The following is a 25703-nucleotide window of genomic DNA, read 5'->3' as shown; positions in this document are numbered from 1 at the left end:
ATTGCTGAATGTCTTTGATCTCAGGTGGCATTAGGAGCCTAGTGCTTAATTTTCCAAAATGGGCAGCAGCGCCAGTTGGCAGCTAGGAATGGCACAGATGTTTTTATGTAGGATTCCAGGTGAAGCTGATGGACCTTGTTCCTGATGTGTGCACACCAGTCTTAACTCAGTGGAACTAAGAATAACAGATCATTCCTATTAGCACCAATCATACATGTGCAGCGAGGGTTGCTGGATAGAGCTCAAGAATGAGTACCCACATCAGCTTTCTTCTTCATAACATAGGAGCTTGACTCCATTTGTAATAGACCAATTGCTACTCCAGCTAAGATCAGCACAAACCGGAGATCAAACTGGGACCCAACTAGGAGTCTGCCCATCACTGCCTTCACAAACTATCCATGGCTGAAAATATTTTGCACAATGTAACTAGTGAGTGTACCTACGTGAAAATAGCAATATCTTCTTTTAACTGTATTATTATGTTAAGCTACAGACAGTGTCAATGAGTAGTTTAATTGATAAATGGCAGAATATTACATTGTGAATGCTGAGTACATTTATAGTGGTAATGGTTAAATAATCTGAAAATTAAGTTTTCTCTCAGTAGCACTTTAGTCTTTTAAAGGAGTGACCTTAAACTGTTGTTGCAAGTATAAATCATGAAAATATTAGAAACCTTCATGGCACAGTTCCAATGGCAAAGGATGTATTTATTTTCTCCATTTGTTCCAGCACAGCTAAGTCTGAACTGAATCATCACTCTTATCCAATCACATAGCTCTTTTCCAAGACAACTAAAAGATATTATGTCATCATTTATCTCATTTGCTGTTTGTGGTATCTTGCTGTATGCAAATTTGCCACTTTTGCCTACATAGCATTAATAAGTACAATTTAAAAGCAAACAATTGGTTTGTTAATACTCCAGAACTCCCTGAAGCCATGAACAGTATTATATAAATTTATTTCAGTTTTCCGAGTGTCCATTGAAAAGAGATCGGCCATGGTGTTAAGAACATCTACCCGCTATTCACTGTTTCAGCTGCCACCAGAAACAGTCCACTCTAAATCTCAGCTCAACAGCTGTCATGTTTGGCATTGGGAAGCACTCAGTGCGTAAAAGAACACAAGAACTAGGAGCAGGAGTAGACTTCACAGCCCATCAAACCTGCTCCACCATTCAATACGATGATAGCTGATCTTGGGCTTCAACTCTATATGCATAGCAGGTACTCTATATGATGTGTGCAGCATAAACTCTTACAGCTCGTTATATACTTTTATTTTCAATTCTTATAAAATGTAGAAAAAAATGCATTTGGTTCAATTGTAGAGATGACCAACTTTTCACTTTAATGTACCTTTTTTCCCCACTCAAAATCTATAAAACTGCCTTGTAAGCAATTTTAATGAGCATTAATCTCGCTTCAACTGCCCTGTTCTTTCAATAGTAATTCAGCAAGCATCAAGATCTAAAAGAAGAAATACTCTTGTTCCTCTCTGCTGGCCCATAATTTAGCATCTAACAGTTCAAGGACTTGAACAGCTGCAGTTCCCCGAAGCCTAGATTAATTGCCTGATAATGTTGACAAATGCAATAAAAGTAGCATTTTAATGAGAAATAAACAAAACAAACTGTTGAACAAAAATGCTATTTACTCTTCCAGTGAACACAATCTTCATGGAAAAAGTGTTTCCAGCTCTTCTTTTGCTTTGGGAGGGGGAAGTATCATCTACCATTTTGGTTATAGTGCCTTTACATTGCATATTTGTAAAGGAGGTTTGTCAAACACTTTTTCTTGGGAATGCTTCTCCCTTTAGTATCCAGATTGCACAAGATTTGTTGCCCTTGGAGGGCTAGTAAAAGTCTATCTTATGGGAGGGGCCAACTATCCACTGAACTCCTTGGTGGTTTGGTGAGTTACCCAGTGAGGACCTAAATGTTGAAGGGTCCTGATCTGAGCTGCATTGGCTGATCTCAGCTGGTAAAATTAATCTCAATGCTCCTGGGTTAAAGAGAGAAGCATTATGGCTTGAATTTCTGCTTGTAATCACCATCCAAATATATACAGTTCATAGCAATGTTCCTCTCCTTCTCTCTCTCTCTCTATTTGAATGAAGACATGATCCATTTAAAAAATACAGGTTGATGTCTCTGCTAAAGTAGCAAAGAGAAGAAACAAAAACAAAAATTGCTGGAAAAACTCAGCAGGTCTGACAGCATCAGTGGAGAGAAAGACAGAGTTAACATTTCAAGTCCATAAGACTCTTCTTCAGAACCAAAGAGAAGTAGAAGAGTGGTGACATATATAGTGTTTAAGGGAGATAGGACAGGTGAAGCTGGATAGAGGGCCAGTGATAGGTGGAGGCAAAGGAGAGATTGCAAAAGATGTAATAAACAAAAGGTCGAAGGGTTGTTGATGTCAGTGATATTAGCTAAAGGAGGTGCTAATGGTGATATTAAGAGTAGAAAGCAGGATGAGCAAGTGACAGGTGGCCCTAGTGGGGGTGGGGTGGGGGAGGGATCAGTGTGGGAGAAAAGATCAAAATAGGTTAAAAGGTGGGGATAAAATAATGAATGGAAATAAATTTTTAAAATAATAATAGAAGCAGGTGGGAAAAATATATATATAAAAAGTTAAAAATAAATATTTGAAAAAAGGATCAAAAAGGGATGAGGGTGGAGGAGAAAGTTCATGATCTGAAGTTGTTGAACTCAATGTTAAGTCCGGAAGGCTGTAAAGTGCTTAGTCAGAGGATGAGGTGCTGTTCCTCCAGTTTGTGTTGAGCTTCACTAGAACATTGCAGTAGGCCAAGAACGGACATGTGGGCATGAGAGCAGGGTGGAGTGTTGAAATGGCAAGCGACAGGAAGGTCTGGGTCATGCTTGCGGACAGACCAAAGGTGTTCCGCAAAGCAATCACCCAGTCTGCATTTGGTCTCTCCAATGTAGAGGAGACCTCATCAGGAGCAGCGAATGCAGTAGACTAAATTGAGGAAAGTGCAAGTGAAGTGCTGCTTCACTTGAAAGGAATGATTGGGCCCTTGGACAGTGAGGAGGAGGGAAGTAAAGGGGCAGGTGTTGCACCTTCTGCGGTTGCATGGGAAGGTGCCGTGGGAAGGGGTTGAGGTATGGGGGTGATGGAGGAGTGGACCAGGGTGTCCCGGAAGGAACGATCCCTGTGGAATGCTGACGGGGGAGGGGGGGGGTGGTGAAGGGAAGATGTGTTTGGTGATGACATCATGCTGGAGTTGGCAGAAATGGCGGAAGATGATCCTTTGAATGCTAAGGCTGCTGGGGTGAAAAATGAGGACGAGGGGGACCCTATCATGGTTCTGGGAAGGAGAGGAAGGTGCAGGGGCAGAGGTGTGGGAGATGGGCCAGACACAGTTGAGGGCCCTGTCAACCACCGTGGGTGGGAAACCTTGGTTAAGGAAGAAGGAAGACATGTCAGAGGAACTGTTTTTGAAGGTAGCATCATCAGAACAGGTGTGACAGGGGCGAAAGAACTGAGAGAATGGGATGGAGTCCTTACAGGAAGCAGGGTGTGAGGACCTGTCATCGAGGTAGCTGTGGGAGTTGGTAGGCTTGTAATAAATATTGGTGGACAGTCTATCGCCAGAAATTAAGACAGACAGGTCAAGGAAGGGAAGGGAAGTGTCAGAGATGGACCATGTGAAAGCGATGGAGGGGTGGAAATTGGAAGCAAAATTAATATATTTTTCCAGGTTCAGACGAGAGCATGAAGCGGCACCGAAACAGTCATCAATGTACCGGAGAAAGAGTTGTGAGAAGGGACCTGAGTAGGACTGGAACAAGGAATGTTCCCCATAAAGAGACAGGCATAACTGGGGCCCATGTGGGTACCCATAGCCACACCTTTTATTTGGAGGAAGTGAGATGAGTTTAAGGAGAAATTGTTCAGTGAGAGAACAAGCTCAGCCAGATGGAGAACAGTGGTGAATGGGGATTGTGTGGGCCTCTGTTCAAGGAAGAAGCAGAGAGCCCTCAGACCATCCTGGTGGGGGATGGAGATGGAGATGTAGAGGGATTGGACGTCCATAGTGAAGAGGAGGCAATTGGGGCCAAGGAACTGGAAATTGTTGATATGATGTAAAGCATCAGAGGAATTGCGGATGTAGGTGGGAAGAGACTGGACAAGGGGAGAGAGAACGGAGTCAAGATAGGAAGAAATGAGTTCCGTGGGGCCAGAACAGGCTGACATGATCGGTCTACCGGGACAGCCCTGTTTGTGGATTTTGGGGAGGAGGTAGAAGTGGGCTGTTTGAGGTTGGGAGACTATGAGGTTGGAAGCTGTGGAGGGAAGATCTCCAGAGGAGATGAGGTCAGTGACAGTCCTGGAAACATCCCCCTTAAACAATATATATTTTGCCGCATTTCTACTTCTCTTTAGTTCTGAAGAAGAGTCATGCAGACTCGAAACGTTAACTCTGTCTTCCTCTCCACAGATGTAGTCAGACCTGCTGAGTTTTTCCAGCAATTTTTGTTTTAGTTTCAGGTTTCCAGCATCCGCAGTATTTTGCTTTTATCTTAGCAGAGAAGAGTTTGATAGGAGCATATTCAGCCTTTATATGGTATCACTCAATAATTAGTAAAGCCATACAAAGGGCACATATTGTACAGAAACTATGGGCTGCTCAGAGGAACTTTGAAGACATTTTAAGAAATACATTGCGAAGATTCTAACTCACTGCTGCTTAGAGCTTGCATTAATGCTAATTACATAGGAAATCATTTTAACTGTTATCGCTGGCTAAAGAACAAGCAAAGGCAAATTGGCTGCTTGTTCTACACCCACCTGATTCTATTTTCTATCGGGGATGTTTTAATGTTTGTTAACTGATGACAAATAAGTGATACTGAATCAGCCACCTGTTTTACACCCAGTCCTATATTCTTTCCGACAGAAGTCGCGAAAGCAAGCCCGGTTTAAAATGTTGGTTGCTTCACTATCATCTGTTTCTTGCCCAGCAATAAAGTTTGAAATGATCACTGTTGACCGCAGTGGAAAGGAAAACCAGGCGAGGTGTAAAACAAATGGCCAATACGCCTGCTGGTAAAAGATAAACTTTCCCCCCCGCTAAAGTATCACTCTCCACATTGCTGCAGATGCTGAAACAGTCAAAAACTCAAATCATCCGATTAATCATCCCAACTCTAAAGGGGATACAAACTTGTGCAATTCAGGAATTGATTGAGAAGTTCATAGGTTGAATTCAGAATATTCATTCCAATGTGGGCGTTTTCTGGATTATCGGAAACTGCAATTCAGGCACTGAACAGGTCATGGTTCCACATTAAGATTTTTATTTTTTATTTTAACAGTGCTTGTTCTAGTTAGAAAAAACTTCATATAATGGTAAAATAAATGATTGGACTCTGAAGTTTGGGGCAGAATACTGGAATTATGCCAGTGCAGCTAGATATTATGCATTTGCTCACTGAAATTTAGCATGTATTGTACTGGATCCTGATAAACTAATAGCCCATGTTTGACAGAAAATGTGACCAGTTTTGAACTTTCATTAAAGCTGGCAGATGCACTTTGTAAATACCCTGTCTTGAAATCAGATTCAAGTTTCCAGATTTAAACATATCTGTTGTTCCGATAAAACAGCTTCACTTTATTAGCATGGCAGAGAATATGCACCGACCCATTTCATAAGCGCTTCGGCTCAGCTGGCTGCCTGCGAGGGAATGGCTGTCATGGAAGTGGCATCTATTTTATTTATCTCTGTTGTTCATCCGTCCCAATTACAGCAGTAGTCTACTCTCCTTCCTTCCATGATTTCCCCAAAGACGTAATCTGAGTTCCATAGCAGTCTGATGGCTTTGTTTTCCCTGGTGATCCAGTTGGTTTACACATTTGACTTAACTGCCGATAGTCAAAGGAACTATCTTCTTGTGGTGTCCCAGTCACTTGATGGCCCTAATGGGTTAGATGCATCTGAATTCTGTAGCAGCCTGGAATTTCCCCATAAGCAGGCTACTGATTTTGAGATGGGCGACCCAACTCTGAATATTTCCCATTAATAACTATCCTAAAATATCCTAAGCGGATATCCTAAGTGGATGCAATTTTAACACACCACGCACCCCCCCCTCCCACTCCCCCGCCCCCCCCCCCCCCCCCCCAAAAAAAAACCGGGTAGGTTTAGGTCAGGTGAGAAGATAAAATCTAAAATATTTCAAACCGAACTTGCTTTGAACCTGTGTACCTCTGGTTTTACTGGAGCTGGAATGGGGTACGGGCAACTAATCCACTCCTGGGGGTGGGTGGGTTGGTAAGAGCATCTAAGAAGATCATATGCCTCCATTTTAACAGTTTTTATTTTTTACTAATGCCAGCTGGGTCTCCCTGGCCTCAGGAAATCCAGAAGGTAAAAGGAGGCAAGAAATATTGCCTTTACATCACTGTGTCTGGGCTGGGAGGAGCAGGCGTGTTAACCCCCTGTCCAACAAGCTACCTGGTAAACACCCAGCCCCAAAACATCTGACCCCTACCTCTACAATCTCTGGAGCTTCAGTCTCTCCCCACCCCCAGTAACCTTGCCCCTAATTGCTTTTTACCTCTCATGATTGATTCCCCCCACTATCATCATCTTGCTCCCGATCATGCTCAACTCTTCTACAATCCCAGTGCACCTACGATCTCCTGTCACCCAACCATTAGATCCCTTTGACTATGATCTCTCTGCTTCTCTGCTGTATTGTTCTGCTGTGGGGTTTCTTGCTCCACGGGCAGCAAGCCTGTTAATCAGGCTGTCGATGGGGTTAGAATTAAGGTTGGTGTCGGCTTGACCTGGTTGATAACACGCTCACCGCTAACTCAAAAGGTTATGGGCTTAAAAGCCACTGCAAGCTTGAGCACATGAACTGGGGTGGTAGTCAATATGCCGCTGAGGGAGTCCTGCCCTGCCTGCATTGCAGGGGGTAAATTACCACGGTGTCTCCTGAGCTCATCTGCTATAGTTTTGGTAGGAGTGTCATATAAACCCTGAAAATCAATGTAAACGTTGCCAAAATTCACCTAAATCAACTTTTGGCGAAGGGGTTACTAAACCTCTCTGCTGAGGTGGATGTGAAAGTACAGCAAAGAATTCTGATGCACCGGCCAACAATTCTTCAACTGGAGAAAGATCATCCAGTCAGTTACTTGCTGTCTGAGGTGCCTTGCTTTCTGCAATCAGATGCTAGTTTGCCTATATAGCAGCAATGCCCTAAGCACAATATCAACATAAGTTCTTACTATTTTTTATATTGTTGAGTTGAAGTCACTCAGCCTCATATTAATAATAAATATATTCATATTTTAACACCTTTGTTAGAATAGTCGACACATTTCACCAGAATACACAGCAACATTTATGCTGTACATATGCACTTATAAGAATATTGTGCCCAACCAATCAAAAGATGCAATAACATTTATTACAACACATTAAATGAAGAAGACATCTAACAGAGAATGGATCACATCGTAACCCTAGTAATTGATTCCCTTTGCAGCATTTCCTCACATCTGAGAACATTTTTAACAATTTAAAGATTTCATTGCTAATATAATGCTTAATCTTTGGAAATTTCCCTTTCCCTCAAGTGGATTACTAACGTATTTTAATATTAAGTGGATATCTCAACTCATATGTGCATCCAGAGTCATCTCTTATTTTTCCCTCATTGTGGAACTGCCTGCCTAATATCTTCCAATCTACAGAAGAGGGAAAATCAATGGCCACAGTTTTATAGGGCTGAAGAGAGTTCACTATATGGGTAAGAACTCATAACAAAACATTTAAAAGTTTTAAAACATTTATACAGCAAAGAAATTACCTCCTGCACTTGGCTCCAAACCCAGCACAGGCTGATTGGATGAAATTCTTCTCCCTGCTGGCTTTGCATCTCACACAAAAGGAATTTGAAAACTCTCAATCCAGATCCTAAGGTCACGGGGCTACATCAGAAATTTGGCACTAACATTCTGGATCAGAGAGGCTACACGAGGGGGGAAATGGAAAAATGCTGCACTGATACAGCTCATCAGAGGTTGGGGGCTGAGGCATTGTTAGGGCTGACTGGAATGAGCTGATCTATTGCATCACTGGGTCACAGGTAAAAAGGCAAGAAGTAGGAGCAGGAGTAGGCCAGTCAGTCCCTCGAGCCTGCTGCATCATTCCATAAGATCATGGCTGAATTTCTATGTGAACGCCACTTACTCACCCTATCCCCATATCTCTTGATTCTCTTAGTGCCCAAAAATCTATTGATCTTAGTCTTGAACATACTTAATGACAGAGAATCCACGGCCCTCTATAGGGTATAGAATTCCGAAGATTCATAACCCCGTGATTTCAAGGAACAGGGCATGCAAGATCTCACTAGGAATTGATGTGACCAAGCTGCACACAAAGGAAATGAAATGTTCAAGTGTCCAACATTTATGGTTTTCCTCTTGACCCCAAGAACCCCAAGTTCTGCTCATGTGCCCAATGAAATCAAACGGTTGCTCCTAATTATTCAGGAGCAATATTGTGCATATTTTTTCAACCTGAATGTACGCTTTTATCATCTTTTCGGCTTGGCGAGTGAGGGCGGGGCCGGTAAAATGACAGGTGGTGACGTCGGGCGGGTGTCCCGATGTCACCGCTCGTCATTTAGAGTTTCAGTTTGGCAAGCACGCAGCCGACTTGGCTACGTGCCCGCCAAACTGTCAAAGGCCGATTAAGGCCATTTAAATATCAATTAAAGTAATAAACTGATATGCTCGTCCAACCTTAAGGTTAGTGGGGGGCAGACGAAGAGTCCAGGCAGCCTTCACATTTTTCATGAAACCTCATCCACGGGCGGGATGAGGTTTCATGAAGGGTTTATAAATTAAATAAATTTTTTCCTTAATGTGCTCTGACATGTCTTAACATTTTTTCTTTTCTCTATTTAAATTTTTAAAACTTAAACCAATCTCCCTGAGATACTTCTGCGCCCCAGGGAGATCTCTGCACTCTTTCGCACGCAGGCCCCAATTCAGTGAACCCCACCACCCCATCCCTGCACAGGGAGCGCTCAGCGCTTCCAGACGCACATCAAGCTGGGCGGGCCTTAATTGGCCCGCCCACATAAAATGGCGGCGCGGACCTGATTGGGGGCGCTAATCGGGTTTGTGCCCACTCCTGCCTGCCCCTTCACAACCTCCCCCTCCCAACAGGGGAAAATTCTCCCCTACGAAAACAGCCTAATGAGTGCTATCATTAGGGGAGAATTAGTCTTGTCGCATTGTAAGTTGGAAGAAGGCAACGAAGAGGTGACATTATAAAACAGCATGACAGCATATGCTAGATTCAGAAAGTTAGTTCAAAATAATCTTCAGAGCGTGCTGCAGCAGTAGAGGCTACAAGGGAAAGGAATCACTGGTAAGTAGTGGGTAAGGTATTGACTACTTTAATCGCTTATAGTTTAAGGTCTTTTTGTGGTTTATAGTTTGTATATTCTACAGTAACGAGGATCAGGAAAGAAGGGCCCTAGAGTAATTGACTTAAAAGGTTTAATTTAAAGGCAGAAGCTCTCAGAGCTGTGGTGTGCTCCATGTGGGAAGCCGGGGACATTTCCAGTGCCTGGGACCAGCATGTGTGCAGGAAGTGTGTCCAGCTGCAGCTCCTGGAAGCTCAGGTTTCAGAATTGGAACGCCGGCTGGGGACATTGTGGAGCATCTGCAAGTCTGAGGGCATCATGGATAGCACGTTTAGAGAGGTGGTCACACCGCAGGTGAAGGGACTTGAGGAAGGAAGGGAATGGGTGACCACCAGGCAGTCCAAGCTAAACAGGCAGGTAATTCAGGAATCCCCTGGGGTCCCGCTCGCAAAACGGTATTCCGTTTTGGAGGCTGATGAGGGTGTTGGTTCCTCCAGGGAGTGCGGACAGAGCCAAGCTTCTGGCACCACAAGCAGCCTGCCTGTATAGCTGTACAGGAGGGGAGGAAGGGAGGAAGAAAAATAGTAATAGGGAATTCTATAGTCAGGGGAACAGACAGGTGCTACTGTGGCCGTCGACGTGACCCCAGGATGGTATGTTGTCTCCCTGGCGCCAGGGTCCAGAATGTCACTGAATGGCTGCAGGGCATCCTGAAGGGGGAGGGTGATAAGGCAGAGGTCATGGTACATGTTGGTACCAATGACATAGGTAGAAAGAGGGATGAGGTCTTGCATCAAGAATTCAGGGAGTTAGGCAGTAGACTAAAAAGCAAGACCTCTCAGGTTGTAATCTCTGGATTACTCCCAGTGCCACGTGCTAACGAGCTCAGAAATAGGAGAACAGCGCAGATGAATACGTGGCTTAAGAGTTGGTGCAGGAGGGAGGGTTTTAGATTCCTGGATCACTTGGACCGTTTCTGGGGAAGGTGGGAGCTGTACAAGCGGGATGGCCTACATCTGGACCAGAGCAGGACAAACATCCTTGTGGGTGTGTTTGCTAGTGCTGTTGGGAGGAGTTTAAACTAATTCGGCAGGGGGAGGGGACACAGAATGTTAGCAGAATAGGGACACATCATAATGCAGCAAAATAATCAAGTCAGAGGGAATACAGCTGCAATAAGCTTCAAGGGAGTAATGCAAGGCTGGATGGCCTCTACTTTAATGCCAGGAGTATTACAGGTAAAACGGATGAGTTAAGGGTGAGGATTGACATGTGGAATTTTGATATAGTAGCCATCACTGAGATGTGGTTGAGGGAAGGGCAGGATTGGCAGCTCAACATTCCGGGACATAGAATCTTCAAGCAAGACAGGGGTGGGGGTGGGGGTGGGGGTGGGGTAACAGACGAGGCATTGCATTATTAGTTAAGGAGTCAGTTACTGCAGTAAGGAGAGATGATATTTTAGAGGGGGCATCGAATGAAGCTTTGTGGGTCGAGCTTAGGAATAAAAAAGGAGCAACCACATTATTAGCTGTTTATTATAGATCCCCAGATAGTCAGCGGGAAATTTAGGAGCAAATATGTGCATAATTTGTGGAGGTGTGTAAAAACAATAAAAATAGGGTAATTATCTTAGGTGATTTCAACTTTCCCAACATTAATTGGGATAGACATAGTGTTAAGGGCTTGAATATAGTGGATTTTTTGAAATGTGTACAGGAGAACTTTTTAGGTCAATATGTAGAGGGTCCAACAAGGGATGGTGCATTGCTGGACCTAATTCTGTGGAATGAAGCCGGACAGGTGGCGAGGTGGTGGTGGAGGAGCATTTTAGTGATTGCGACCACAACATGGTACAGTTAAAGTTTGTTATGGACAAAGAAATAGACAAGTTGCAAAAAAATGTTTTGGATTGGGGGAGAGTGGATTTTAGTAAAATAAACAGGATCTGGCCAAGGTAGACTGGGAACAGTTACTTGTGGGAAAACCTACAGAGGAGCAGTAGGGGGTGTTCAAAAAGGAAATGGGGAGGATACAGGCTCAACATATTCCCTCTAGGGTGATAGGAAAGAGTAACAAGCCCAGAGAACCATGGATGACCAGAGATATTCAGGTTACGATGAGAAGGAAAAGAGAGGCTTTTAGCAGGTACAAGGGAAGCAAATCAGCAGAGGCATTAGTGGAGTACAGACAGTGCAGGGTGGAGCTTAAGAAAGCAGTTAGGAGAACAAAAAGGGGATATGAGAAAGCTCTGGCTGGTAAAAGTAGGGAAAATCCCAAGATATTCTATAAGGAAATCAATGGGAAGAGGATAACCAGGGAAAGAGTAGGGCCCATAAGGGACCAAGGGGACAATCTATGGGTGGAGCCAGAGGACATCGTTAGAGTGTTGAATGAATACTTCACATCCGTCTTCACCCAAGAGAATGAGGATGAAGGTATCAAACTTGGGGAGAGAGACTGTGAGGTTCTTAAGCAAATTGATATAGGGAATGACAAGGTATTGGAGGTGTTGGCAGAGTTAAAAATGGACAAATCTCCAGGTCCAGATGATTTGTATCCCAGACTGCTGAGGGAGGCAAGGGAGGAGATTGCAGGGGCTCTGACCCAAATTTTTAATTCCTCTCTGGCCACAGGGGAAGTGCCTGAGGACTAGAGAACAGCTAATGTGGTTCCACTATTTAAGAAGGGTTGTAGAAATAAGCCAGGGAACTACAAGCCAGTGAGCCTCACGTCAGTGGTAGGGAAAGTATTGGAGAAAATTCTGAAGGAGAGTATCTATCTTCATTTGGTGAGGCAACGTTTGATCAGAGATAGTCAGCATGGCTTTGTCAGAGGGAGGTCATGCCTAACTAATTTGATTGAATTTTTTGAGGAGGTAACCAGGTGTGTAGATGAGGGTAGTGCAGTTGATGTAGTTCATATGGATTTCAGCAAAGCCTTTGAGGTCTCACATGGGAAACTTATAAAGAAGGCACATGGGATCAGGGTAATTTGATATGGTGGATTCAAAATTGGCTTAGTTGTAGGAGACAGAGGGTGATGACAGAAGGATGCTTTAATGACTGGAAGCCAGTGTCCAGTGGCGTACCACAGGGATCTGTGCTGGGTCCCCTATTATTTGTCTTTTATATAAACAACACAGATGATTATGTGGAGGGTAGGATTAGTAAGTTTGCGGATGACACAAAGATTGGCCAGGTGGTTAACAGTGAGGTTGAGTGTCTTGGGCTACAGGAAGGTATAGATGGGATGGTCAAATGGGCAGATAAGTGGCAGATGGAATTTAACCCTGAAAAGTGTGAGGTGATACACTTTGGAAGGAGTAATTTGACAAGGAAGTATTCAATGAACGGCATGGCACTAGGAAGTTCTGAGGAACAAAGGGACCTTGGCGTGTGTGTCCATAGATCTCTGAAGGCAGAGGGACATGTTAGTGGGGTGGTGAAAAGGCATATGGGACATTTGCCTTTATCAATCGAGGCATTGGTTACAAAAGTAGGGAGATCATGTTGGAGTTGTATAGAACCTTGGTGAGGCCACAGCTGGAGTACTGTGTGCAGTTCTGGTCGCCACATTATAAGAAGGATGTGATTGCACTGGAGGGGGTACAGAGGAGATTCACCAGGATGTTGCCTGGGATGAAACATTTAAGTTATGAAGAGAGGTTGGATAGACGTGGGTTGTTTTCGTTGGAGCAGAGAAGACTGAGAGGCGACCTGAACGAGGTGTACAAGATTATGAGGGGCATGGACAGGGTGGATAGGGAGCAGCTGTTCCCTTAGTTGAAGGATCAGTCACAAGGGGACATAAGTTCGAGGTGAGGGGCAGGAAATTTAGGGGGATGTGAGGGAAAGCTTTTTTACCAGTGGGTGGTGATGGTCTAGAATGCGCTGCCTGGGAGGGTGGTGGAGGCAAGTTGCCTCACATCCTTTAAAAAGTACCTGGATGAGCACTTGGCACGTCATAACATTCAAGGCTATGGGCCAAGTGCTGGTAAATGGGATTAGGTAGGTAGGTCATGTGTTTCTCACATGTCAGTGCAGACTCAATGGGCTGAAGGGCCTCTTCTGCACTCTGTGATTCTGTGCTTCTAAACTGTGAAAATAGGACATGCCAACTCATATCCAGACCAGTGAAAGGCAAATTTTGGATTGATGTCAGGAGGACAAATGTGATTAGTATATGGGTAGAGTAATGGGAGAACGTAAAAGTTTTAGCATAGGAGGAGAGCATTCAATTGTCCCACACCGTCACTGAAGGGAGAATCACTGGGATCATTTAAGAAACAACTAGATGCTATGCATGGAGATTGTCAGATTTTTCTGGAGAGGTCAGAATTGAATGAAAGGTCTTTCTCGTTTGTTAGAAAGGAGAAGGCTTAAAGGTGATAGAGGTGTTTAGGATTATGAATGAGCTGCATGGGCAGCTGTGGAGAGAATGTTGCTACCTATGTGAGAATCTAAAACCAGGGGCAATAAATACTGGGATGTTTACTATTAATTCCAAAAAGGAAATTAGAAGAAATGGCTTTATTTTGAGAGCGGTTACAGTGAAACTCACTACCAGAGGAAGTGGTTGGGGCATAGATACTTTCAAAAGGAAACTACAGAAGTACATGAGAGAAAAAAAATGGAATAGAAAGACACGCTGAAAGGTTGAGATGAGATAGATGGAATGGGAGGAGACTCATGTGGAGTTCGAACACTGGCAGAGGCTTGTTGGTCAAAAACACCAGCTTCTTCACTGAATGTTCTATGTCATCCCAAGTATACTATTTACCACTTCAGCTTGTGAGATGTATTATGAGGATTCCTGTGGATGGAATTTCTAGTGAAATTGTAAATCTATTGAGAAAGCCTGTACTTACAATACCAACCAAAGAACACACATGAATATATTTGAGATGCCACAGAATAATGCTCACCCTTGTATTATTGAAAGAGCTCAAAAATGTTGAGCAATTATTTTCTTTCCCAAGTAATCTTTTACAAACGTTATATCTTCTATTTTTAATTGCAGTTTTCACACAAATTTTAAGGACCCTTCAGGTCACTTACAAAATTTGAATCATATCAAAGGACTTACATTTTTAAAATTGCATGCAGCATATCTTCATTTCAAATAATGGAGTGCAATTTGAATAAAAAATCAACACCTCCTGATACACCAGGGTAACAGGATAAGAGAGAACAATTTAGAGTTATGAAGAGCAAATCTGGGGCAGGCATCATTACATTTTTCTGTACTCAGAAGTTCATCAACAGCTGGAGCAGCAAGATTACAAGAATTATTTTAAGCAGTGAGTTGGTATGATCGGTAATGCATGTCCTGTAGGTCAATTTACACAGAACAAAAAGAAGTGTGATGATGAGAATATAATCTGTTGTTTCAGTGATGTTGACTGAGGGGTAAATATTGACCAGGAGGCTGGGGATAACTCCATTGCTCTTCTTCAAAATACTACCACGAGGCCTTTTATATTTCTGAGAGAACAGACAGGTCCTTGGTTCAACTTTTCATCCAAAAGACAGAACCTCTGATAGTGCAGCACTCCCTCAGTGCTGCACTGAAGTGCCAGCCTAGATCTATGTGCTTAAGTCTCGGCAGTGGGACGTCAACCCACAACTTTCTGACTCAGGGAGAGCGACTAACTGAGCCCATGACCAACATGGAAGAGAACTCTCCACGGCTGGTCAAGGAAACCAGTAGCCCGCCCCCATTGCCGATTGCAGCCTCTTTGCCCTACTCCCGAATGCTGGGGATTGTCTCTAAGGGTGTACGCGCCTGATAACACTGGTGTTACTTCCCAACAGCTAGCCAGGCCCTCCATTTGCCCAGTTGCTGGGTGAGAAATAGAGCTAATGATGTCACATTGAGGATACCCTCCATTGTGTTGTGTGGCTACCATGTGCAAAATTGGATAGATTTTGAAAAGATCTAGTAACTTTTGACTGGGCAACAATGGTGCACTGTGAGCCATTAGCAGCAGAAGAACTTTACTCAACCACAATCTGTAACCTCGTGGCCCAGCATATTCCCCACTCTACCATTACCACCAAGCCAGGGGGTCAACCCTGGTTCAATGAAGAGTGCAGGAGGGCATGCTAGGAGCAGCACCAGGCATACCTAAAAATGAGGTGTCAACCTGGTGAAGCTACAACACAGGATGACTTGTGTGCCAAACAGCATAAGCAACAAGTGATAGACAGAGCTAAGCAACTCCACAATCAACGGATCAGATCTAAGCTCTGCAGTCCTGTCACATCCAATCGTGAATGGTGATAGACAATTAACCAACTCACTGGAGGTGGGGGCTCCACAAATATTCCCATCCTCATTGATGGGAGAGCCCAGCACACCAGTGCAAAAGATAAGGCTGAAGCATTTGCAAGAATCTTCAGCCAGAAGTGCCAGGTGGATAACCCATCTCCACATCCTCTGAAGGTCCCCACCAGACAGATGCCAGTCTTCAGCCAGTTCGATTCACTCCTCGTGATATCAAGAAATGGCAGAAGGCACTGGATATTGCAAAGGTTATGGGCACTGATAATATTCCGGCAATAGTACTTAAGACTTGTGCTCCAGAAATTGCCGTCCCCCTAGCCAAGCTGTTCCAGTACAACTACACCACTGAGATTTACCCGACAATGTGGAAAATTGCCCAAGTATATCCTATACATAAAAATCAGGACAAATCCAGCCCGGCCAACTATCGCCCCATCAGTCTACTCTTAATTATCAGTAAAGTGATGGAAGGGGTTATCAACAGTGCTCTCAAGCGGCACTTGCTTAGCAATAACCTGCTCACTGATGCTTAGTTTGGGTTCTGCAAGGGCCATTCAACTCCTGATCTCATTACAGCCTTGGTTCAGACATGGACAAAAGAGCTGAACTCCAGAGGTGAGGTGAGAGTGATTGCCATTGATATCAAGGCAGCATTTGAATGAGTGTGGCATCAAGGAGCCCTAGCAAAACTGGGGTCAATGGGAATCAGGGGGAAAACACTCCATTGTTTGGAGTCATACCTAGCACAAAGGAAGATGGTTGTGGTTGTTGGAGATCAATCATCTCAGTTCCAGGACATCACTGCAGGAGTTCCTCAGGGAAGTGTCTTAGGCCCAACCATCTTCAGCTGCTTCATCAATGACCTTCCTTCCATCATAAGGTCAGGAGTGGGGATGTTCGCTAATGATTGCACAATGTTCAGCACCATATGCAACTCCTCAGAGTCTGAAGCACTCCGTGTCCAAATGCAACATCCAGGCTTGGGCTGACAAATGGCAAGTAACATTTACGCCACACATCTGCCAGGCAATGACAATCTCCGACAAGAGAGAATCTAACCATCACCCCTTGACATTCAATTGCAATACCATCGCTGAATCCCCCACTATCAACATCCTGAGGGCTGCCATTAACCAGAAACTGAACTGGATTAGCCATATAAATACAGTGGCTACAAGAGCAGGTCAGAGACTGGGAATCCTGCGATGAGTAACTCACCTGCTGACTCCCTAAAGCCTGTCCACCATCCATAAGGCACAAGTCAGGACGTAATACTCTCCACTTGCCTGGATGAATGCAGCTCCAACAGCACTCAAGAAGCTTGACACCACCCAAGACAAAGCAGCCCACTTGATTGGTACCACATCCAGAAACATTCACTCCCTCCATCACCAATGCCCAGTGGCATCAGTATGCACCATCTGCAAGATGCATTGCAGGAACTCACCAAGGCTCCTTAGGCAGCACCTTCCAAACCCACGACCACTACCATCTAGAAGGACGAGGGTAGCAGACACATGGAAACACCACCACCTGGATGTTCCCCTCAAAGCCACTCACCATCCTGACTTGGAAATGTACCACTGTTCCTTCACTGTTGCTGGGTCAAAACCCTGGGATTCCCTCCCTCACAGCACTGTGGACGTGCCTACACCAGGTGGACAACAGCTGTTCAAGAAGGCAGCTCACCACCACCTTCTTAAGGGCAATTAGGGATGGGCAATAAACGCTGGCCTAGCCTGCGACACCCACATCCCATGAATGAATAAGAAAAAAAATGGCTCACATCTTTGAAATGCTGCCTTCCAACAATAAGGTTACGTGTTTCTCTCCCCAAGGCCTGCTCATCACAAACTCAGTTTCTTAAACTGGGTGAGGTTTAGCAATTCTCAAATACACCATTGCAGAGCACCAAGCAGAAACGTTTCACCTAGACATGAAAATAAGCTGGCATTGTCCCGCTGATTTAGTGAATATTTTGCACTGCTGACAGAAAGCCATTATAATGGTTGGACGCAAAACCGTGGGGAGCAGGCCTGCAATTTCCCAATATGCATTCCTGGCTGGCAAGGTTCCTGAGCAAAAAGGTACCTTCATTAAGTCGTCTGAATTTTGACCTAGCACTAGGGATTGTCACAGGGCTATTTGTGGCCCAAACTATTCTATCTGGCCAACTGGTGAAAGATAATAAAGAAGGAAAAAAATGAGGTGGTAAAATAAAATTATAATTGAAGTTTGAATTTAAAAAAAAACATTTCAGGTGAAGTTCCTATTAGAAAGGTCATAACCTCTTCAGCAAATCCCTCTATCTCGAGTAGCAGATATGAGTCCTATATCTGGATACACTATATAGGCCATGATGCCAAATTTCCCTCAAAGGGGTAGCTACTGAAGTTTTACAAAGAATATATCTCATGCATTGTTAAAAGAAAGTTGACAATATTTCGACATTCTGTCAATACTCGTGAAACATTGATGAAAGTGCTAAATTCATAACGTTTCAGCTTATTCTAAGAACAAAATATAGGAGCATAAAATGTGCGACACTGGGTAATTTAGATTTATTTAAGTGTTAGATTTCTCTACATAACCTGTATACTCCTGATGTGGCCATGGGTGAATTTAAGTGATACACAAAGAGCTAAGGCTGAGAGCATCAGCATCATTAATAATGTGCACTAACAAAGCTGGTGTTCTTTGGTGGGGTGGGGGGGGTGCGGTGAGGGGGGGTTGAGGTGAGGGGGGGGAGGGTTTATTGCTGAAGAAGGCAAAAGGACATTGAAAAATGACAAAGAATTAGCTAAAAATGGAAAAGTAAAGCACCTTTGATGCAACCTGAGATATCATTGGCTTTCAGTCAAAATAAGCATAACTTCTTCAGTAGAAATCTAGGAAATTATAAAACTTGAAACGCTTCAACGTAAAGAGCCTTCGGAACAGCAAAAAAAAATCACTGCAAAAAAATAATTTTTTGTTTGTCCAAATATACCATGTGGTATATCTTTGTTCGGAGCAGCTGCAATAGTATTCAGTTACAACAAGAGGTAATCTGGAAAGGCACACTGAAACAGTGTGGATTTTAACCCCTTGCACCATCAAATGCTCCATCAACTGCTCCAAAGTATGCTTTGTTCCTCCTGAGCAACACTCGCCACAGCTTTTCACTTCCTCTCTTTGGCTAAATCATCTGAAGATACTAGTCAACAATTAGTCTCATGAAAAGAAAAGCATATCCCAAGCTTTTGGTGTGGCCTGCACTTTTTTTAAAAAAAAATTGCTCTCAGGATGAGGGCAACACTGTTGAGGTCACATATATATTGCCTACCCCTAGTTGCCCAGACAACTGAGTAGCTTGCTCTATAAACCATCTCTGAGTGTGTTAAAAGAAAGGGTGGTAGATTCTCTAGAATATTAGTGAATCAGTTAGGTGCTTAATGGCAAGTCAGTAGTGTTGATTTGTTTTTCTGGTGCCAACCCGCCAATGACCAGGTTCATTGAACTCAATTTCACAACTTGCAATGGTGAGATTCTGAGTTATTATCCTTTGGGGTTTCTAGTTCAGTATCATAACCGTTACACGACTATGGTATCAATCATCCACGCACAAATTTTACCGTTTATCAAGTGCTCATGATATACACTGACTGGTACAGTAACCCACTGCCAGCCAGAAATGGTAGATTTCTGTTATCAGAACATTTTGTAGGAGGATTTTTATTTTGGTGAGGCAGGAAAAGGAACTTTAAGACTTATCTTGTGGGACCTGATGTATTTTAGGCATTGCTAAACAGATTGCAGACACAGATCACTGTGCTCACGTTCCGTACACTTATTCAACTTATGAAACAAGGAGCATCAAAGGCCATCAATACACAGCCAGTTTAATTAGCATTGTTCTCTTACTGGTAACAGATTTATCCTTCGATACCTAGTTAGGACAAGTTGTTCATGTTGCTTCAAAGAGTCAAGGAGTTTATATTGCAACCAATTTGTATGACAATTTTTCAAACTTTAAATTTCTGTCCACTTGTTTTTAGAGAGTACAAATTGCTTTGGTCATGTTTTTCATCATTTCATTCTGTCCCACAGTAGGTTCCAGCTATTTACTTAATGATGTGAAATTTAATATCCATGCATTAGAACTCAAAACTTTGAATTATGCAAAAAAAGTCAGCATTATTAATACCATTTTACTTTTGTGTACTTTTACAACTAATCCAAGACAGCAATCTTCCTATTCCTAATGCAATTGCTGCAGGTAGGTTAATTATTTATATTTGACTTGATACCTATGCATTCCACATTACAGTACATTCTCCTTCCAGCCCAAGACCTTCCCCACCTTTGCTGTTTTCAATGCTGGGGTCAGTGCAATCTGCAGACATATGTCCTTCCTCTTAATTGACCCAACAGGAGGTTTACTCGAGTTGTGTGTGAGGAGACCCTCCCAGCCAATTTGCTCTCCTTTCCACAGATGATCCAGCCAAGATTGGCAAAAATGAACTTATTCAAACCATTTTGGCCTTTTTTGACTCTTTTTACCTTTGCAGTCAGGTACTTACAGAGATTACACTACAGGATATGGCGGTTCACTTCTTCGCAAACCACCAAGTGCTGTCGTGTCTCTGGATTACACCACATGTTGGCTTATTTAATAAATACAGATTTTTTTTAAAAGTTAACTAACCATGCTGTCACGACAACCTCAATGACCACAGCCTCTGCTTATAGGAGGTAGAGGTTCCTCCACCACTGTAGAATGTCCTTGAAGAACACAAATAGATAGCTTGGCTGAAAATGTATGTGAAATGAAACCACTGTATGTACAAAGTTTATAGTGGTTGAATGGCCAGCGTGTAAACTATTTCAAAAAATGCCAAAAGAAATTTGGAGAAACATGACAACTTTATTCTATGAGATTGTAATTTATCAAAAGATGGCTAAAGATATACTCTGGGAGTAATTGGACTATGATGTGCTAGACTTGGGGTGATTCTTTTTGTCCACCTTTGATGCCATGATGAGAGCCGCCTTTAGCTGGCTACGCTGAGATTTTCTTTGAGAATCACAAGCATTGGAATGGTTAATTCTATGGGGTGAGTATTAAACAGTGGACAAAAATGTTCATTATTCATTTTTATTGCATTAGTAGCAAGCAAATAAAGGATATTATAAAGATTACAAGTTTCTCTAATGGGTGGAAAGAGTTGATGCCATAAATGTGTGTGATAAGAGAACCCCCATGATTGTGGTTTCAGAAGTGATCCAAAGCAAGTAAATCATTAATGATGTGCGTGCACAATGTCACAATTTGATGCGCCTAATTAGGAAAAATAGTTTGATATGGTGTGACAGCCCTTGAATTTGGTGCATTTTGTTGTTTGAGTATTGCAACTTTAGATAAAAACTTCCGGATGCTAGCTTCCAGCCAAATCTAAGCAATAGCAAGTCACCTGCCGAAAAAAAAATCAATTGCCAAAGTATCATAAAAGGCAATCCCATATTAACAGAGAGCTAATTAGCATCTTTGTCTTTGTCATTTAAGAATATGACAAAGTCTTGTTACCTTTAGCAAAATGGGTTCCATGATTGGTTGAAGTTAAGCTATGACTTTTCTAGTCTAAAAGATAAGAGCAAAAAACTGCAGATGCTGGAAGTCCAAAACAACAACAAAAATACCGGGAAAAACTCAGCAGGTCTGGCAGCATCTGCGAAGAGGAGCACAGTTAACGATTCTTTAACAGAACTTTTCCAGTTTATATGCTTCAATTCAATACCAGGCAGCACATCTACAAACTGAGATGTTACAATACCTCAGCTATCAGATGTGGTTCAGTTAGTAGCATGCTTGCCGCTGAGTCAGAAAGTTGTGGGTTCATGTCCCACTACAGAGCATTAAACAATAAAAAAAATCTAGGCTGATGCTCCAGTGCAGTACTGAGGGAAAGCTTTGCTGCTGAAGGTGCTGGCTTTCCATAAAGATGTTTAAATGAAGTTCTGCCTGCGCTTTAGGATACCCTGAGGTTGTGAAAGGTGCAGTATAAATGCAAGTCCTTTTTTTTCTCAGTTGCTTTTTGCATAAAGATGTAGAATTTGAGGGAGCCTGGGTGCTGCCCTATACAAAAATCTACCTGGAAAAACTTAAGCACACATTAACTACACCCAAGGCCTAGGAATCCCAACATCTGAGTAACATCAGAGCAGGAAAAAGTATAGGTTATTAAGGAAGTAAGGATAACAGCACAGAAAACCTCAGCAGACAGAACCACAGCTTTAATTCTTTATTAAAAGATTGTTGTCTCTTCTAGTCAGGTAACCTGAAACTCCAGCTGATGAGAAAATGGGCACTGAGCCAATTTTCAGGTTTCTCAGATAAAAGCAAAATACTGCGGGTGCTGGAAATCTGAAACAAAAACAAAAATGCTGGGAAACCTGCTGAGTTTTTCCAGCATTTTCTGTTTCTGTTCCAGGATTCAGAGGTGGATTCAACTTTGATTGGCCTGGTGTCAGTTCGGAATGAAGACTGATATAATGTCCAAACTGAAAGAAGCTGCTGCTCTCCAGTTGGCAGTGTTAGGACTGAAACTTGGAGCCTTTAAGGCTCTGACTAACTCATTTCAATATTTATGCAACTTATGGATTTTTTTTTTAACTGCTGGTTAAGCTTCAAATGAAAGAAGATGGAATTCACCATTTCATTAACCTTTAATTTCCATTACAAGAAACTGCACAGAGAGCTTGAAAAAAGTGGTGAGAATGGACTCATTTTCAACTAAGTTAGAATGACACAGAAAATGCAAGAAAAGCACTGATAGTAAACAGTCATTATATTTTTGTGATTTTACTCCTGTTCTTTGTCCAGCCCTTTCCACATCCTTCAGCTGACAGTCTGTGCTGTAGATTCCCCCATCACTGCTGCCACCGCTCCTCTAGATCTGTGGAAAGTGTGGTTAGAAGGGGAACTCTCTCCCTGGCAATTTTCTCCCCTATCACGAAATGAAGGGCTCTGATGGGCGATCTATAGTGAGCTGGGTTAACGGTTAGATTTAGTCCCGGAATGAGTGAAGCAGCAACTTGATCCTTCAAAATGCCCTGCACAACGGAACAGCAAAGCCCACGGGTTCCTGCCTTGCAATTTCTTTAAGTAACGAAAGGCAGGGTCTCAGCTCGAGTCAGCAGGAGGAGACGTCCAACAGAGAGCAGGCGCTTCCCCACAGGATGTGAAAATTGGCAGGTGACTCATCCAGCCACTCTCCCACACCTCTTAGCCACTGGTTACTGAGCTTAATAGAACACAAGAAAAGTGCCTGGCGCTGGGGGAGGGAAGAGGGAGAAAACAAAACAAACAGGGAACTGGGGACGTTGTTAAAATGCAGATAAAATCACAGAATAAAAGTAGGGATTCACGCTCCTAACTGAAAACAGCAAAAATCCAGGAGTGAAGCGAATTCCTATGTGAAGTGTTATGAGATCCATCACTCAACTACTGGAAACAGCAGACCACCTCACATTAAGTGCCCATTTTTAAAGGAGCGCGTACAATCGGAAGCTTTTGCTCATCTCTATTTAAAACTATTGCATCAGTACCCTGAAACCCTTATCTCTGCATTTTTCATGAGCATCGCTGTCTAGTGTCTTTTTTGTGCAGTCAATAACATGTAACATCTGTGCACTGACCTGTGCAGGGGAGTCGACATAAAGCAGAGATTCACTTAAATGTTTCAAACAAGTTTTTTTTAAAATCAAATTTACCAGTGAAGCAAAAAGCCTGAAGTGACATTAAAAAAAGGGCAAACAATAGATGGCAACTGGACTCACTAATGTGATGAAAATTTCTGCACAATCGCCAGTCACTGTGGACGGGAGTTAAAGAATAATGTTAGTATCATCCCGCTGCATCATTAAACACAGGAGGGAGGTGCGTGTTTGCATATTTAGAACCTGGAATTTCTTCCCGCAAAAAAAAATACATCTGGTAGCCCAGATTGTAAGCCATGTGCTGCGCACATCAATTTATTTTTTATTGCCTGTTTGGTCAAAAAAGCACAGAGGTCCATGCAGATCTAATGATCAATCCATTTTAGTCAGCACCCACCTTTTAGTGAGAATTTTAATGTAACTTCAGTGCAGTGCTGAGAAAAATACCAACCCATTATGGGGCCCTCTTTTTTTTAAAGATCACGGGAAGAGTTGGATTTGCTTAGGTCGGGAAAGGGTTAATTCACTGATGGGGTATGGGCAGATTTCCTCTCTGAAATGAAGCCCCTTCCCCAAAAGCGAAACCTTCCTCACAATAACTACAACATTAACCAAGAACCAAGGTTATCTTAACCAAGAAATGTTTTTGATTGCTCTCAAGGTTGTCTGAAATTCCAATTAGCCACAATCAAAAGTGTGAGTGTCTTCTTTTTCATACCTGCAAGATGAAAGGACTTGTACATCCATAAGGAATTTAACATTTAAAGGGATAATTTGAGAGGAGATTTAGTATTTTTTCTTGTTTCCCCCCTCTGCCACCCTCCCCCCCACCAAGAGTATTTGTTAGGACCATTCACTATTGGCTGAAGCTGCTTTTAAAACAGGAGTTTGACTACTTACTGTTCAGGCAGTTCTTCTTTCTAGTCCCATTTACCTTCCCAGCTCTATCAATCTTGAGGAAGTATTTTGTGGCTGAGTAGAGCCTGCGCCACCGCACATCGCCCTGCAGGTGGTTGTAGCTGCGTGTGTGGCGCTCCAAGCTCGAAGAGCAGTTTGTAGCATCCAGCGTTAGCGCATCTTCGGACTCGCCGCGGCAACTGGCAGACACCGAGCAGGTCAGGGAGAACAGAAGGAAGCAAGCGAAGTGGGGCAAGGGCGAGACACCGCTGGTCAGCATCCATTTCCACATTGTAGTAAAATTCCTGGAGTGGGATCTAGGAAAAGACGCATACTGAAGCAGCAATGAATTCACCTGGACAAAGCGAGAGTTCCACACGCGGGCTTCCCTTCACAACAATCTTTCGGTTAATGTCTCCGAGTTGCCCCGATGTTGTTGTATCCATGACCCAGTCACACCTGAAGCATTAGTCCAATTGCCTTTAATAATTCCTCAAAAAACAACTGTGCAGAATTCAAATGGGCATGAAGTTTCCTCCCTCACTGGAAACTAGCTGAAATTTGTGCAGGAAGGATGAAAAAAAAATAAGAAAAGAAAAATAAACTTCAGTCTTAAGTTTCTCTGCTCATCTGAATTTGCCTCATTAAAATGAGAGCCTTGAGAGACTGCAGCATGTGGGAAGGAAAGGTTGTGTTTTTATCAATGCCTCAGACACTACAAACTGCAGGCAGCTTGTCATCTGCTTACCATTCAACTGACAGCTGAGAAAGGGCTGGCCCTTTTCAGATAGGAGGATGTTTTTTTTGTCCTAAGCCAGTAGTTTGTCGCCTGATGAAATGTCATCAGGAGGGTTGGGCATTCAGTCAAGTCACTTATTAGCAACAGCAAACAGAGAAATAGCTTGTAGTGGTTTTGATTAGCAGCTTACCTATGTGCCATCGACTTATAGCTTTCTTCCACCTCTATTTCTCAAAAGCATTTCTTAACATTTCTAACCAGTAACAGCCCTGTTGCCCTGAGAGCTAATAGAAAAGTCATATGCGTTTTACAATGGATTAAATTGTGTTCAGAAATGCATTCTACATCCCTTTTAGAGAATATAAAGTACTTGGAAATGGACATGAACATTTAAAATAACATACAATTTAGGTTCTTTAATTTACCTACTGGGAACTAATGTACAAACACTAATATATTCATCTGAAATTCCTCCCCCTGGTATTTTAACAGCATTGCTATCCCACTTATACTAAATGGATTAATGGCACAGCTAAAATATGGGAGGGAGGAATTCAGACAAATGTGTTAGTGCTCATATGCTGATGTTCCAGAGTGCTATTTCAGAACCAGAATACCTTGGTTACTCAGTATTGTGGACTATTCCTATTC

General features: G+C 42.9%; 1 protein-coding gene across 1 annotated transcript in view; it reads right to left on the bottom strand.

Annotated features, from left to right (window-relative positions):
* The window catches only part of fgf22 (fibroblast growth factor 22), a 136050-nt gene extending 111038 nt beyond the window's left edge, over positions 1–25012 (bottom strand). The window contains exon 1 of the mRNA XM_041204905.1: positions 24317–25012. Coding sequence (XP_041060839.1) covers positions 24317–24605 — 289 coding nt within the window. The 5' untranslated portion in view covers positions 24606–25012. The remainder of the gene's footprint in view (positions 1–24316) is intronic.
* Between the last annotated feature and the right edge of the window lie 691 nt (positions 25013–25703).

This window comes from Carcharodon carcharias, chromosome 14 (genome assembly GCF_017639515.1).
Source record: "Carcharodon carcharias isolate sCarCar2 chromosome 14, sCarCar2.pri, whole genome shotgun sequence".
Taxonomy (NCBI): Eukaryota; Metazoa; Chordata; class Chondrichthyes; order Lamniformes; family Lamnidae; genus Carcharodon; species Carcharodon carcharias.
The sequence above is the reverse complement of the archived record's forward strand: the minus strand, read 5'-3'. Positions and strand labels throughout refer to the sequence as shown.